General features: G+C 43.5%; 1 protein-coding gene across 7 annotated transcripts in view; it reads left to right on the forward strand.

Moving 5' to 3' along the window:
• Window positions 1-16,253, forward strand: part of YTHDC1 (YTH N6-methyladenosine RNA binding protein C1) — a 39,487-nt gene that overhangs the window by 11,625 nt on the left and 11,609 nt on the right. For 2 of the 7 annotated variants that reach the window (XM_067556913.1, XM_067556914.1), the window contains exons 2-10: window positions 2,532-2,633; window positions 3,236-3,564; window positions 3,700-4,054; window positions 4,395-4,445; window positions 5,508-5,597; window positions 6,067-6,120; window positions 6,709-6,803; window positions 15,316-15,424; window positions 15,534-15,651. In XM_067556913.1, coding sequence (XP_067413014.1) covers window positions 2,532-2,633; window positions 3,236-3,564; window positions 3,700-4,054; window positions 4,395-4,445; window positions 5,508-5,597; window positions 6,067-6,120; window positions 6,709-6,803; window positions 15,316-15,424; window positions 15,534-15,651 — 1,303 coding nt within the window. The remainder of the gene's footprint in view (window positions 1-2,531; window positions 2,634-3,235; window positions 3,565-3,699; window positions 4,055-4,394; window positions 4,446-5,507; window positions 5,598-6,066; window positions 6,121-6,708; window positions 6,804-15,315; window positions 15,425-15,533; window positions 15,652-16,253) is intronic. The other 5 variants (XM_067556915.1, XM_067556918.1, XM_067556919.1 and 2 more) reach the window with 3 other exon arrangements.

Below are 16,253 nucleotides of genomic sequence, written 5' to 3' on the forward strand. Positions count from 1 at the left end.
GTGTCTCGTGTCAGGTACTGCGTTCTTTATGTGCGTCTTTGGTGACTCAGCCCTCCGCGAGAGTCACACTCAGTCCATGAACACAAATAAACAGACCCCTTCATGGGTAAACAATCCAACAAAGCCTATCACAATATTCTCAGAACTTCCTGTAGCCCTCCCCAGGCTCAATCCTCAGTCTGATCTATCTCAGTATCCTCAGTTGGTGTACTCTTGGTTGGTTGGTTGGTTGATCTTCATCCCTTCCGGGACTAGCGTGCAAAGGCCTCTGCTCTTCTGGCTCCAGCCAGCAACTGACTCTGTCCAGGCCCAGCAACTCCTTTTATATGAGCCTGCAGCCTCTCTAAAGTAGCCTGGAAGACTCACCTCTACTGCACTTTTCCTGCAACAGGGTGTGGTAGGACCATGAGACTTCCAGCACACACCTCCTACTTCAGACAGGGTTGGGGTCGTGCTGTTGCGGGTAATGTCCCTTCTTACCCAGTCTTTTGTCTGATTTAACTGGTTTTCTCTCTCAAGCCTCTCTCCCTGGAAAGCAATTAGTAGATACAGTCTTTTGCCCTGGTTTACTAGGGTCTTCTTTTCTCTCAGACCTCTCTGTCTGGAGAGCTTCTAACACCTTTAATAATTCTTGCCCCCAGCCCCTTTGTCAGAGTTCTCTTTCTAAATTAGATTTTCTTGGCTCCTGCAACATGCCTTTCATCTTGCAATTCCAAACCTGGCAATGTCTCTCTACATGCTCCAGTTTCCCACATTTAAAACACCTTACCCATGGTGCATTGCTCTTCTTGAGCCCCAGCTGTCTTTTCCCAGTTCTTACCACCACCAGCCTTTGGTGTCTGAGTACAGGCATCTTTTGTGACTCCGACCTCTGGGTGCTGTTGTTACTGCTGGGCTTCCAGCCAAGCTTGAAACTGGGACTGCTGGAGTTGCTGCTGTATCAGAAGTAACTCCTGGTTTACATCTTGCTGTTGCTGGGTGGCTTATTGGGCCTCTTATTGCCTTTCTGCTAAAAGCTACTGCTGCTGCACCAGAGCACCTTTCATCTCTTCCATTGTCCCCCTGTTTGCAGGGGCCAGTCCTAAAAGACCCCACTTCTGGTAGAAATTGTATTGGGGGGCATTCGCCTCTCGCAAATGTCTCTTGCTGTACACATGCATGCCTGCACTTTTTTCTTAGTTCACAGTGTCTTGTGACTGCTCTCCTTTAGGTGGATCTTTGGTGACTCAGCCTATGTGAACTGAAATAAACCAACTTCTTCTGGAGAAAACAGTTCAACAGGGCCTATCATGGTACCTTTGGTTGGTTGATCTGCAGCCCTCTCTAGGCTAGCTTGTAAAGGTTCCTGCTCTTCTGGCTGCATCCAGCAATTGAAAACTGACTGTGGTCAGGCCCAACAACTCCCTTTATATGAGCCTGCTGAGCTCTGATTGGCTGCTGCCCTCAGCCGCTCTAGGCAGCTTGGAGAACTCACCTGTATTGCACTTTTCCTGGGACAGGGTGTGGTAGGACCACAAGGCCTCCAGCAGGGAGCCTGGTACACCCCATCACAACAGTGTGCTGAATGATGGCAAGTTGCACCCTGGGATGCCTCCCCGTGGTGCACCACACTGCATTGACACAAGCACTCCTAGTGAGTAAATTCAGCACTGACACAAGGAGCCAAATATGCATGATCAGGAACCATGTAATAATTGTGGCAGCTTTACGCCATCGTAACTTGCATCCACCAAGCTTTGTTGTGTACACATGGCCTTATTCTAAGAGCAGTAGTGTCACTGGAGAGAAATCTATAGAAACTTTGTCAGTTTCACTCTATTCAGACAGCCTCCCTTCTTGCTCAGTTCCTGTAGAACTTTCAGATGCGAAAGGCTGTATTCCTGGTAGGGGAGCTTCCGGTGTCTGTGACCCCTTGAGGAACAGAGTTCAAAATTGTGACTGGAGCATCATCAGGGTCTGAGTGGACACTTCTTCCTTCTGTTGCAGGGTTTCACTCCTCTTCATGTAGAGCTCTCAAACAGCCCTTTGTTCAGCTCCTCTCCAGGCTTCTTTTGCATGTGATCCAATTAAGCCCTTTCCCTTTGATGAAGTCAGCCCTCTTGCCTTTCCCCAGTCTCCTTGACAGTCATTAAGTTCTGCCATCTTCCTGATCTCCCTTTGCTGCTTTCCGTGGTCTGGCATTTTATTATTGGCATGCTTTGATAGCAGCATTCAGCTCCCATGATATTTGGACTGCAAGTCCCAGAATCCCTCTACTTTTGGCAGAGACCATGTCACAGAAGTGAGCTGAACTTTGACCCTCTCAAAGGCTGATGCTGTTATCCTGCGGCACATGCTGGAATTTGTTGACATTTCAAGCTAAAATCAAGGAAGAAATTGAAAAGCTGTTACGTTTCATTGCAGTGTTAATGCATCAGTAAATTTAATGACACTATAAAAACTAACACTTGTTGTAAACATTAACTATGTTGCAGAGAGTTTCTTCAAATGGATTATTGTCAGTATTTGTAATTTATATATATTGTTTTCAGATGGTGAACTGAATGTTCTGGATGACATTTTGACAGATGCGCCTGACCAAGATGATGAGCTGTATAATCCTGATAGTGAACAAGATAAAAATGAGAAAAAGGGTATGTGGTTTTACTACTCTGATATCTTGCTAAAAAGTAGACAGCAAAATTTTATAGTGCAGGGACAATGTTTGTAACCTAGGTAATGGAATCCCAAACGGTTTTGTGTAACTGCGTTATAATGTAACCTCTGACCTTGTAGACAAACATAATAAAGTAGAGGTTCTCCTTATCTCAGGATCAGACAATGAATCTGGGTTTTCTGCAGATATACCTGATAAATGGAAATTATTTTTTGCTCTAGCGAACTGAGCATAGGAATGGGAGGAAGTCCTCTGTTCCAGTCCCAGCTCATTTAGTAACTTGTTTGGCCTTGCACTAGTCACTTAACCTTTCAGCATCAGTTTCTCAGTCTTTCAAATGTGGAAAATATGAAGGTTAAGGACTTAATTAGTATTTGAGAAATGCTATTCTTTTGAAAGGTTAATTTTTTTTAACAGAGTGCTTTGGAACAGAAAGCTGGTAGATATCAAATAAAAACTGCAAGACAATAAAGCTGATTTTTAAGGAGGAATATTATCAAATCTAAAAAAAAAATAGAACCTTCTAATATGATGTGCAAAATAACTTTGAAGTTGGTATCAATTGGGTTTTTTTTTAAGGATCAAAAAGAAAAAGTGACAGGATGGAAACTACTGAAAGCAAAAGACAGATGCCTTCTGTGCATTCATCAAGGCAAATGATGCCAAAGCCGCCTAGCTCATCAGTTAGCAATAACAAAAGAATGGTGAGTACAAAAGGAAAGCCGCTGTCGGAGTACAAGAATGAGGAATATCAGAGGTCTGATAGAAACAAGCGCCCAGATGATCGAAAGACCCGTATGTCAAGCGGCAGTTCAAGGGAACCATATAAAGGACAACCTGAAAAGACTTGCATGAGGAAAAGAGATGTTGACAGAAGGGCAAGGTCATCCACACCAGATGGTTCTGAGGTAGTAAAAGTTATTGCAGCTTTAGAAATAAAATAATTGTTTGAGGTTTTTATAAGGTGCATTCTCTTAAGACAGTTTATGCACCCTGACAGGGTGTTGTATGACTGCTGATTGATTTTTCTCCTTAAACATCAGAGAATTAGGCTTGACGTAGATAGAAGACCGAGCAGATCCAGCCATTCTTCTAAAGAAGAGGTGAACTCTGAGGAGTATGGCTCAGAACATGAGACTGGCAGCAGCGGTTCCTCTGAGCAAGGGAACACAGAGAACGAGGAGGAAGGAATGGAAGAAGAGGAAGATGATGAAGGGGAGGAGGATGAAGAGGTAGAAGAAGATGGAGAGGAGGAGGAGGAGGAATATGAACAAGATGAGAGAGATCAGAAGGAGGGAAATGACTACGACACACGAAGTGAAGCCAGTGATTCTGATTCTGAATCCGCATCCTTCACAGATGGGTCAGTCAGATCTGGTTCCGGCTCAGATGCTTCAGGTAGATCACTTCTTATAATACTTGAGATCAGATTTTTCCCACTTGTTTTAAATCTACTGATATTTCAAGATTACTGTCTTGTTTTTGGCTTGTACTAGTGAGGATGAAGCTTTGACTTTGGTCATCGGGTGATTTTTTTTTTTTTTTTAAATGATTGAATTTTTACACTAAGACAATGTAATGGAATGTTACTACTAAGGCTTGCCTGGAAATGACTTGCCACTGGAGAATCAGATTGCTGTAGATGAACTTGGTTTGCTTTGACTTTGATTGTTTTAAAGCTACTGCAGTCAATACTACTTGACACTTCTCCTCACATAGATTCATTTTATCTTTAAAGTTGATGGCAAGAAGTTCGACGTGTGGCTGGGTGGAATAGTGAGGCCCAAAGGTGAGAGCTATATAACATGGCTGGGTCTTAGTTAAAATGCATTTGGTGTTCTCATCCATTTGAGAGAACACTACACAACTTGGAATGATGAAGAGTCTAGGATCAGAATAATAGGGGAAATAGGGACTGAAGAAAATTTCATAGCAACTGCCTGCACTATGCCTGGTTCTCACTTTTTCTGCTGGTGTTTCATTTTCATGAATATTGAATTGCTCTCAGAATTTAAGACTCAATAAAGCTTTTTTATGTGGTGTAGCTAAATTTATTGAGTACATTATTCTTTTGGTACAAAGTGACTTAGAGGGTTGGATGAAATAGTGAAAGAGATCACTCTTATGTAATTTGGCTCAGTGGAGAGATCACTTCATGGCATTGCTTTGTTTGGTTTTGGTGAGAGACATGCTTACTATCTTGTTAGAACAAGATTCCTGTCATGTGGCTTCCTTGCTTTGAGGGCTGCATTGCTGGTCCTCCTGAGTAATTTAGACACAGGTTAGGTGGGCCAGCCATGGTATTTGGAGTTAGAGAGTAAGAAGAGTCGGCTTAAAAAATAAAAGAAACAAATGATTTTTTTTTTTCAAGAAACGTTGAAATATAATTTAACTTTCAGGGGAAAAGAGAGCTATTGACAATGTGCCCCAGTGTTATGTTTTTATTACTGTTACCACTTTTCTGATATATAGGGTAGCATTCAGGAGGCAGTGTCACTGGTCACTTGCCTATTTGGTGTCACCGCAAATTTCTAAGCATTGGAGAGAAGAACTAAAATGGCCCCAAACCTAATGAATCACTTTTGTATCTTAAATTGTGTGTAGCATTTGCAGACTTCTTGCTTTTTACTTTTCCCTCGTGAACTACAAGTTTTGAAAATTAGTGTAAATGCCTCTTGTACATGATATTTTTGGGATGGCATTAGGACAGAAATCTAAATCTTCTTGATAGAACCAAATACCCTTGTAGTTATCACAAATCACATTTATCTATTGCTAGTATTTTCATTCCGTTCTTGTCTTCCACGTGTGATGTTTACAATACTACTTACCTTTGTTTTGGGATTTTTAGATGAGAAGAAAAAGGAAAGGAAGAGAGCTAGAGGTATCTCTCCAATTGTTTTTGATAGAAGTGGAAGTTCTGCATCAGAATCGTATGCAGGTATTTTTTCCTTTTATCGCCTGTCATGCTGACTTGTATCAAATCTTGAAATGTGAAAGCCATTTGTGGGGTATGGTATGCAGCTTAATATTGTAATTGTTAATTTTGTATTGACCTTGGCATGTTCTGTGTGGATAATTTGGGGGAAGTAGGCTTTCTTGTTACTTTAATGCTATTCTGTTGCTTAAGTGGAATTTTCACTTTTTTAAAAAAACTTGGAAGATGATGATTCAGTGACTAGTTTTCTGAGTAGGAAACTGTTCAAATAAACAGAAAAAAAACAACCAAAAACAACCCAAAAAACTAAAACAAAACACTCGTGCACATTGAGCAGTATTTTTGTGTGTGTGGGTGCGCGCCAGGAGGAATAATTTGTCATGAATGAAAATTGTATGTGACAAGGCTGTAGAAATTGTATCTTATCTCTATCAAGGCTCAATCTGAACAAATGTACTTTGGCTAAACACAGGTTCAGAAAAGAAGCATGAGAAATTATCATCTTCCGTTCGTGCTGTCCAAAAAGGTATCATTTAAATTTGAATTTTTAATGCATGCCCCATCACAAGCCATTGTCTCTGTCCATTCATTATGTTATATTGCAGTGGTAATGTTCCGATATAACAATCTGAATATTTGATTTGTGAATGTAAACAGTGATGCATCTCCATCCTGATTTATTTTTGCATGTCATTAGAGGTGCAAAAAACATGTCAATTATTTGCTTCTTGCAGGAGAAGCAAAGTAGCAATGAGATGCTTTTACTTGAAAAGGAAAATATATTTAACAAATACTCTATTCAAGAATGCCTGATACAAATGTTCCACATAACCTATCCTGGCACTGTAAGCTGGGATACAAATATATCGGAACATCACTAGGCTGTGTTTGATTTTTATCTGAAGTTTTTTGAGTTTTAAGTTTGGTTATTTTTTAATAAAAAAGCTTGGCATTGTGTGCTCTTTGGCATAGACTTTAAGGTTGAAGCGGAGGGTGGGAGGATTTGGCTCTTGATTTAGATAGGGATTGGGAGGGCTAAAAATAAACATCCATAACCTAGTGGAAATAATTTTAAAAAATTTAAACTTCAGCTTATTTAAAATTTGTTTTTCAGACCAAACCAGTAAACTTAAATATGTTCTGCAAGATGCAAGATTTTTTCTCATCAAGAGTAACAACCATGAAAATGTCTCACTTGCCAAAGCTAAGGTACGTCAAACTTTTCTTGAAATTGGTTTTTTATGATGAAACTTAGTACAGAAAGGGGCTGAAGGATACTCAAGCCCATATTATCCCCCATGCCAAGACTGCAAACCTATTTGTAGCTTCCTAATTCTCAAACTGCAGCTGCTCTGGCTCCAGCAGAAATTAAAGCAGCCCCTAGACTGCTCTTAACTTATGCCAGCTTGCTGGAGTTACTAAGAACTTGTATGCCAGCTGAGAATTGGAGGAGAGCTTTTATCCACCATTGAGACGCCTCCTATATCAAGAGGGCTCTTATTGATGGATGGTATAGGAGTTTGGCTCAGCCGACTGTATGCCACCCGAGTTATTCTCCTTTTCCAGGGGCATCTCAGCTGCGAAACTGCAGCCTCATTCCAGCCCCTGAATATAATTCATTCAGTACATGGTAAGAATTTCATCTGTATGTAATTTCAGCTGAAACAAATAAGACTGAATGCCTGAGTTGATGTCTGTTATTCCTGAGACAAGATTCGTTTTAATATTAAATTTGGCAAAAGAGAAATTTAGGCTATTGTATTAGAGAATCAATTTAATGTTTGTGTATTCGGATGTTTTGGAATGTGTTCCTGTGGGAAGTCAGTCAGGAAAATACAAGTTCTTCTTCGAGTCATGGTCCCTGTTGTATTCCACTGGGGATCATACACATGTGCCCAGAGCTGGAGCTTTTGAAAGTAGTAGTGTCCAATGCTAGCTCCGCCTCATGGTTTCAGCCAAGTCAATAATGGGTGGGGCAGACCAACCCACCCTCAGTTCCTTCTCACCACCGCATGGTCCGAGTTAGCACCTCTTCTGTCCTCTCATGTCTTGTGACACATTTTCCTAAATACAGAGAAAAGACTGTTTTACTCTTGTATATCGTTAGCATTTTGTTATTTCTGTAGTAATTTTAGTGTTAGTAGTAGTTTTTAGGATTTTAAGGACTTCAAGATACCATTTTACTGTCTTCCCTCCTTCCCCGCCCCTAGCACCCATGCCTGGGTACTGAGTTATGTCAAAAATACAGCAGTTCAAGATCCGCACATCCTGACCTCACTTGTTTTCAATCAGCAACAAGCACCAGTGCTGCTTTTAATGGTTGGGGAAAGCCCATGTTGCATCCAGGTGCAGTATCTGCCTCCCCTTTCCAGCCCATACCTGGGAAGGCTGGGCTCTCCAACTCAAGAAGCACTTCATGGAGGTCACCATGAGGCCACATTTGGATCCAAACTAGGGAACTCGCCCTGTACATCATCCTAAACAGTCGAGGAGTGCGCCACCTCCTGCGGAGCTCCCATTGGTTTACGCCAGTACCTGCGCTGGGGACCCCATATGAGGGCCTAGCCGTGAGACAAGGAAGCCATGTACCCCTTCTGGATCGGTACTGCCAAAGTCACAGGAATTATCGATTCTGAGGCAGTCCTCCTTTCTGGCCCTGGTTCCATCTGTGGAACGTGTGCCACTGACACTGGGGAGGTTTGATTCAGCTCCCGTACCTCATGAACATGCCCTGACCGAGGTGAGATCACCACATCTCCTGGTGCATTTACCTCATAAGAGACCCCACTCCTCTATATTGGACTTGCCGCCTTCGGGTTGTGTTCCTGAGCACTCCCCCCTGCGACTCTCTTGGTTCCGACAGCGCTGCCATTCAAACCAGAATCTGACTTCTGAGCATTGGAGGGCTCTGATGAAACACAAGGTCTGCCTTTCCCGTACCATTGGCATGAATACCCAAAGGCTCCGCTGGCTCAGTGGCAATATTCTCCCTTTCCTCAGCACAGGAGCAACTGGTACCTCGCTGCCTGGGGACCACCACAGCAACCGTCAGATCCTCCTGGTGGCCATACTGGGGGTCTTGGCCACTCTGGCCTTCTTCAAGTAGATGTTCAGATCCAGGGTTGGAAGATGCACCTGTTAGCCCGACTCTGACAGTACTGCCAGATCCATAGCAGGTCCCCATAACATTGCCAGATGTGGCAATGTCATCGACTCCTTCCTCCCCCACAGACAACGACCACTAGTTCCAGCAACTGTTACGAAGGGAGGCTGATGCCTTCCACATTCCACTGGAGGAGCTGCAGGACTGCCAACATCCGTTACTTGACATTCAGCATGCATTGGTACCGGCCAGAGTGGCACTACTGCTCAACGATGCCATTCTCCAGCCTGCCTGTACTGTCTGGCATACTTGGGCTACTTATGCACCCGACCCAAAGGGGCTGGAAAACAGATATAATGTACCTATGGAGGGGTCTGAGTTTCTGTTTTCTCACTCCCCACCCAATTCCCTGGTTATTCAGGCTGCTATTGAACAGCCCAGGCAGCAACACCCACATTCCACTCTGACAAGACAAGGAAGGTAAGAGATTAGACTTCCTAGGTCATAAGGTCTTTTCTTCAGCCAGCCTTCAGTTTCGCCTCTCTAATTAGCTGGCGTTACTGGCAAAAATACAACTTTTTAAATTATGATACGTTAGCAGACTTGGAGGACAAGATTCCTAAGCAGAATTGTGCTTGCTTCCAAGCTATTTTAAAAGAAGGCAAATTGGTTGACATGATGAATGTTCAGGCTGCGGTGGATTTGGCAGATACATCTTCACACACTATGGCTACTGGGATCATCACGGGGAGAGAATCCTGGTTGTGTTCATCTGGTTCCCCAAGGGAGGTAGAGAACACAGATGAGGACCCACCTCCCTTTCGATGAATTTCACATCTTCAACCAGAAGACTGATGATTTCCTGCACTCCCTCAAAGACTCTAGAGCCACCCTGCAATTTCTGGGTATTTATACACCATCACCCAAGCGCAAATTTATCATCCACCTCCTGCACAACAGTACAGCGCTCCATCAGAAACCCCATAAGCATCAAAAGACCCAAAGGCCCCGTCTGCCTGGTCTGTCAGTGCGTTCTTGTACATCACACACTCAATCTTCGCTTAAGTGTTATTTCTGAGTGCATTTAGAGAGCTGTCAGCCACCTTGCACTCCACATTTCTTACAACCCACTCCCTTCGGGGGCTGTCTGGCACTTTTCAACCAGCCTGGAATACGATAACAGTGGACAGAAGTGGGTCCTGGATGTCATTCAACATGGTTAATGATTGAGCTCACAGTGCTACCTCATCCACATCCCCCATCTCTGGGACCACTCTCAGGACAGTATCCTCACCCTAGAGGTGGACTCCCTCCTACAGAGAGAGGCAATAGAGCCTGTTCCCTTGATCTTTCAGGGCACAGGGTTCTACTCCACCTCTTTCCTGATATCCAAAAAAACGGGGGGATGGAGATCAATCCTAGATCTGTAATCTCAACCACTTCATACACCGAAGCCAAAGTTTCGTATGGTCACTCTCACAGCTATCATACCCTCGCTAGAAAGAGGCATGTGGCTTATGGCTCTTGGTATGCAAGATGCTATTTCTACATAGATATCCACCTGATCCACAGATGATTCTTGAGATTTACAGTGGGCCCTCAGCTCTTGCAGTATAGAGTTCTACCAATAGGGCTCACCATTGCTCCTCAAGTCTTCACCAAGGTTTTTTGTGTACTGGCGGCCCATCTCCGGCGTCCAGGGGTCCTCGCTTCTCTTATTTCGATGACTGGCTGTTGGCGATCCAGACAGGAGTCTTGAGCATCGATTTCCCTGCTGCTTCTACTCCTCTCCTCTCAGGGAGTGAATGTAAATGTCCAAAAATCAATGTTGGACCTCACACAATCCTTGGAGTTCATCAGGGCTCACATTGATGCAGTCTCTGCGCATGCCTATCTACTAGAGGACTGATTACTATGGTGATTTCCAGTCCTCCTGTTCCAGCCAGAACTTGCCTTTCCCTCTTTGGCCACATGATGGTGTGCACATATGTCACCGTCTTCCTGTGTCTTCACTTCCACTGTGTACAGCTGTGCTACAGAGAGCCCATTCCCCAACGCGCCATTCCCTGGACACCCACCCTACTGACTGTTCCCCCTAAGGTTTTTTCCTCCCTTCGGTGGTGGATGGACCCAGCTCAGGTCTGCACTGGGATGCCTTTCCTTCCATCCTCCACAAGCATGACAATCATTACAGATGCATCACTCGATGAATGGGGCACCCACATGGGCGAACACATGACCCAAGGGACTTGGACCTCTCAAGAATCCAGGATGCACATTAACATCCTAAAACTTCGGCGGTAAGCAGAACATGTCGCACATTTCTCCCGTCCGTCCACTCTTCATGTTCTCATCATGTCAGACAACACCACCACCGTTTACTACATAAACAAGCAAAAGGGTACATGGTCACCAGCGCTTTGTGTGGGGGCGGTTTGCCTGGCTGGAACAGGAGGATTGGAAATCACCATAGTAATCAGTCCTCTAGTAGATAGGCATGCGCAGAGACTGCATCAGTGTGAGCCCTGATGAACTCCAAGGACTGTGTGAGGTCCAACATTGATTTTTGGACATTTACATTCACTCCCAAGGAGGAGAGGAGTTAGAAGCAGCAGGCAAATGCATCGCATCCTGTTGTCAGCAGCTTATCTCCCTGGGACTCAGAACATGATTGCGTATGCTCTCAGCAGGAATTTTGTGGCCGACCACAAATGGGAGCTACACGACTTCATGGTCATGGACATTTGCAGCCATTGAGGGACTCTGACCAGGGACCTCTTCACCTCCCATGCCAGCACCAAATGTGTCCAGTATTTTTCCAGGGGTGGGCTTGGAGTCTGTTCCCAAGGCAACACCCTAGTCATCTGCTGGTCGGACCAGTTCAATTATGCCTTCTCTCCGCTATTTCACCTGCCCTGGTCCTCCACAAGATTCAGAGTGAGAGAGCGACAGTCATCCTGATGACCCCATTCTGGCCTCGCCAGTTCTGCTCCCCTCCTCTTCTCCACATGTCAGAACATACACCGTTTCCGCTAATGACGTTCACAGAACTGTTCACACAAGACAGTGGCAGAGTCAGACATCCCGATCCATGGACGCTTCACCTGAGAGCCTGGGTTTTGGATGGGTATCTTTGCTGGACTCTGAGTGTTCGTTGGCAGTACAAGACGTCCTCTTGAGTAGCAGGAAAGAATCCATGAGGCAGTCCTACCAAGCCAAGTGGAAATGTTTCATCCCCTGGACCCAACAGAAGGGGCTTGCCCCTAAGGCCATGGGCATTCCTCTCCTCTTGGACTTGCTTTCAACTCCATCAAGGTATACGTAACATCCATTAGTGCTTTCCATCCTCCTGTGGAATGGCCTCTGTTTTCACTCACCCATTAACTACAAGGGCTTCATATGAACGTATCCTCCTGTTCACACTATCGCTCCTCAGTGGGACCGCAACCTTGTACTTATGGCATTGATGAAATCGCCCTTTTATCCTCTGGCCTCCTGCTCTCTTTCTCTTCTCTCCATGAAGGTCGCTTTTCTGGCAACTATTATGTCTGCGAGAAGAGTAGGTGAACTGGGGGTCATGACGGCGAACTCCCACTTACCAAATTCTGTAAGGACAAAGTTTCCCTGCTATTGCATCCCAAGCTTCTGCTGAACATTGTTTCCTGCTTTAACCTCAACCAAGCCATATACTTACTGGACTTCTTCCCAAAGCCACATGCCTCACCGGAGGAATGGTGCTTTCATTCCCTTAACGTCTGTAGGGCCCTTGCTTTTTACTTGCAGAGGACTAAGACATTCAGGAAGTCCCCCAGACTTTATTGCTATAGCGGAAAGGATTAAGAGGCAGCCATCTCTACTCAGGATTTCTAAGTGAGTTTCAGAATGTATGATACTCTGCTATCAATTATCAGATCTGTCTCCACCACTTGGGGTACAAGCCCACTCCATGAGAGCGCAAGCATCAACTACAAACACATTTCATGACATGCCACTCACAGACATGTAGGGCAGCCACCTGGCATTTGGTACATATCTTTTCTTCCCATTATGCCTTGGTGCAAGATTCTGCGACAGATGTCTCATTTGGCACGGCTGTTTTCTGTTCCACCATTCCATCATCTTCCTTGCACTGTTCTCCTACCTAGGTACTGCTTGCTGATCACTCTCAGTGGAATACAATAGAGGCTATCACTTGAAGAAGGGGAGGTTACTTGTGTGTAACTGCAGGTTCTTCAAGATGTATGGTCCCTATCTGTATTCCATTTCCCATCCTCCTTCCTGTCTGCTGCGGATCTGTTCGATTTGCAGTGAAGAAGGAACTGAGAGTGCAGTTGGTTCACCCCGTCCTTCATCGCCTCGATCGAAACCATGAGGTGGATCAAGGGCACATGCGTGGACCAACAGACACTACTGCTTTCAAAAGCTCTGACTCCAAGCACATGCATATGACCCTCAATGGAATACAGATAGTGACCACACATCTCAAAGAACCTCCAGTGCAGGTAAGTAGCCTCCTCTTTTGAAGCAATATTTGACTTGCTACAATAAATTTATTTCAAATATAACCTTTTAATAAACTTGTCTGTGTATCTAGAACAAGTGGGGTATTAATATTAATAATATAATTATCATTGTTGTGGCTACTGGGAGCCCCAGTCATGGACCAGGGGTTATGGTAGGTGCTGTACAAACATGGAACAAAGACAGTCCCTTTCTGAAAGAGCTTAATCTATCAGAACTTCTTGAAAAATTTGACACACAGTCTGGTTTTGGTTACTAAATTTCTCCAGCGGACGCATAGTTCCTGCATTGCTGCATGTGTGTGGTACATCCATGTATTTTGTTGATTTGGAGGATATTTTATTTTAATGCAGTTAGTTACAATAGCTGTCAAGGGATGCAAATGTGTATTTTACTTTTGAGTGTATGTGGATATTTCATCAGGTTTTAAAAACCATAGTGCCCGAAGTGAAATTAATGTAAGTGGGGGGTGCTCAGAATCTGTGAAATCAGACCACGTATTATTTAGATACCTAGTTTTAGGCACCCAAGTTTGACCTTTCCTTTCTGTTTAGCCTCCTTTTCTTGCCAGGGAACTGATCCCTTAACTGAGTAAACTGTTAAAATACAGGCGGGTTGTGGCCTAACTAAATGAGGGTGCTGGGGGGAGCAGACTGTTTAGAAGGGAAATAAATTTGGGCCTCCTCACTGCTTCCTGGCAGAAAGAAACTTGTGTGGCGTTCCATGTGCAGGGCTTTCACCATTTAATCGAGGGGCAGAATTTGCTCTGTTGTAGAAAAGGCACTGGACTGGAGGATCACTAATTCTTGGAAATAGGGTCTTTACTGCTGTGGCTTCTGAAACCATCAGCTGCCTTGAGACTTCCACTTCTCTTTTAAAGTGGGAGTGCAAGTACACCATGTGATAGGCTGAGTTGGAGGGGGGCCCGAAATGTACAGTGTCTGTCTGTATTACATGTCTATCCTGAGCTATGTCTGGGAAGAGGTGGAGATGGCATCTCTTTGGCCACCCTATTGCCTGCCCTCCAGATCACCCTCCTAGGCAGAAGGAGGTGCCTTTCCTCTTACACAGAGGGCAGTTGGGCAGTTTGTATTTTTACGTGTTATGCGTTAGCAATAATGTGGAAAGGAAATACAGGAAAAAGTCAGTACAATATGTTACCCAATTTGGGTGGGGCGGAGGCCCTATCTTTAAAAAAAAAATGTTTTAAACCTGCTAAAATACATTGAAAAAGTAAAACCCCCACCAAATGAAGCTTAAATTTAAATCCCTTGTATTAGGGTTTTAACTTTGGGCTTGATCTGTGGAATGTCACAGCTGTGGGTGCTGAGCACTTCTGAAAAAACAGGCCCTTTGCTTTTCTGCTGAGAGGAATAAAGCCACAGTAGCATATGTTCTTTTTGTTGGAGCTGTCAACAGCATGTTCACTGCTCAGATTCTTTAGTGCTATTACTTTATATAGAGTCTTTATATGTAAAGTAACTATTTCCTTCTGTGCCTTTCGCACAGACTAGTATCTAACACGTTCACTGCCAGTCATTGAAGCAACAGCTTAAGACACTCTGCACCTGAGTTCTCTCCCTGAATCTAACTGTGGCATCTCTACAATATTCTTCACCTCTGCCATCCCAGTGTTGCCCAATCTTGTGATTTTTTTTTCTTTTTTAGGCATAGTCTCATGATATTTGGTGTTAAACTTAAAGGCCCACCTCCTGGAGTCATGTTATGTGAGGATCTCTTCATCTTTATAAATAACTGAATAAATTCCTTGCTGTCATTGTTGCAGAGAAAATCTTGAAAAGGTGACTTCACTGCACCCAAAAAGCTCAGAAACTAGAAGGCAAAGAACCAACACTTTGGCTTAAAAAAGAGACTTTTTTTTTTTAATCTCATGCTTTATTAACAGTGGGGTTGGCAATACCACTCGATCTCCAGTGCAGCCGCCCCACAGTGTTTTATTCCAGATCACTAGCCTGTCCTCTTTTCTCCTCCGCCTCTCTCTCCTCTCCCCGCACCAAATCTGTTTTAAAATATTGAGTTGATGAACAGTTTCTTGTAGTGACTGACTTGTGTACATTTCCCTTGTTCTTCTTGTAGGGTGTTTGGTCAACTCTTCCAGTCAATGAGAAGAAGCTTAATGCTGCATTTAAATCAGCAAGAAGTGTTATCTTAATATTTTCTGTGAGAGAAAGTGGAAAATTCCAAGGTAAATGAAAGTAGCATTTTGTGTGTGGTGTGTGGTTTTTTTTGTTTTCATTGTTTTTTTAAGAAGCTGTTCTGCTACCCTCTGTTACAACGTATCTCAAATCCTTTAGGGTTTGCACGGCTCTCATCTGAATCCCATCATGGAGGGTCCCCAATACACTGGGTGCTGCCTGCAGGAATGAATGCAAAAATGTTAGGAGGGGTCTTTAAAATTGACTGGATTTGCAGGTAAATATTTCTGTTCATTTAAATGGTAGCATTTTTAAAAAAATGTGATTGTGGCAAATCTAGTAAGTAGGAAACACAATCTCAACACTATTTCTAACTTTCATTCCTAAGTAGAAAATGTATGTATCCATTCATTGTCTATATTTGTTGTTTGAAAATCTTTTGAAAATTCCCATCTTACTGTAATTCACTTAAACAGTGAAAGATCTGCCCATTGTTACTATTGCTGGATTTGGGACTCCTTCTCATAAGTGAGATTGCTATAGCAAATGCTTTTAGTTTGCTAGTCTTAAACGTTTTATACAGAGATTTTTAACTGAGCACTTCATTTTTTCAGTAGCCTAATAAACTGAAACTGGAAGCATTTGTTTGCAGCTGATTTCAAATCTTCCTTTTATAAAATGAAGTGATCCTTTGAAATGTTCTGGACTGACAGCCCTGGAGAGCAGAATAAAAACTCAAAGAGGAAGTATTTTGTAGCTTGGAGTCTGGCTAAGCAAGATGCTACTGCTTCAAAACTTGTTCAAATGAAGGCCAGGTTAGGAGGAATAGATGTTCCTTTCTGAATGGAATAAATTATGCATATTTGATGTAAAACACTA

This window comes from Emydura macquarii, unplaced genomic scaffold, assembly GCF_026122565.2.
Source record: "Emydura macquarii macquarii isolate MOO-44397 ecotype Brisbane River unplaced genomic scaffold, CSIRO-AGI_Emac_v2 contig_1790, whole genome shotgun sequence".
Taxonomy (NCBI): domain Eukaryota; kingdom Metazoa; phylum Chordata; order Testudines; family Chelidae; genus Emydura; species Emydura macquarii.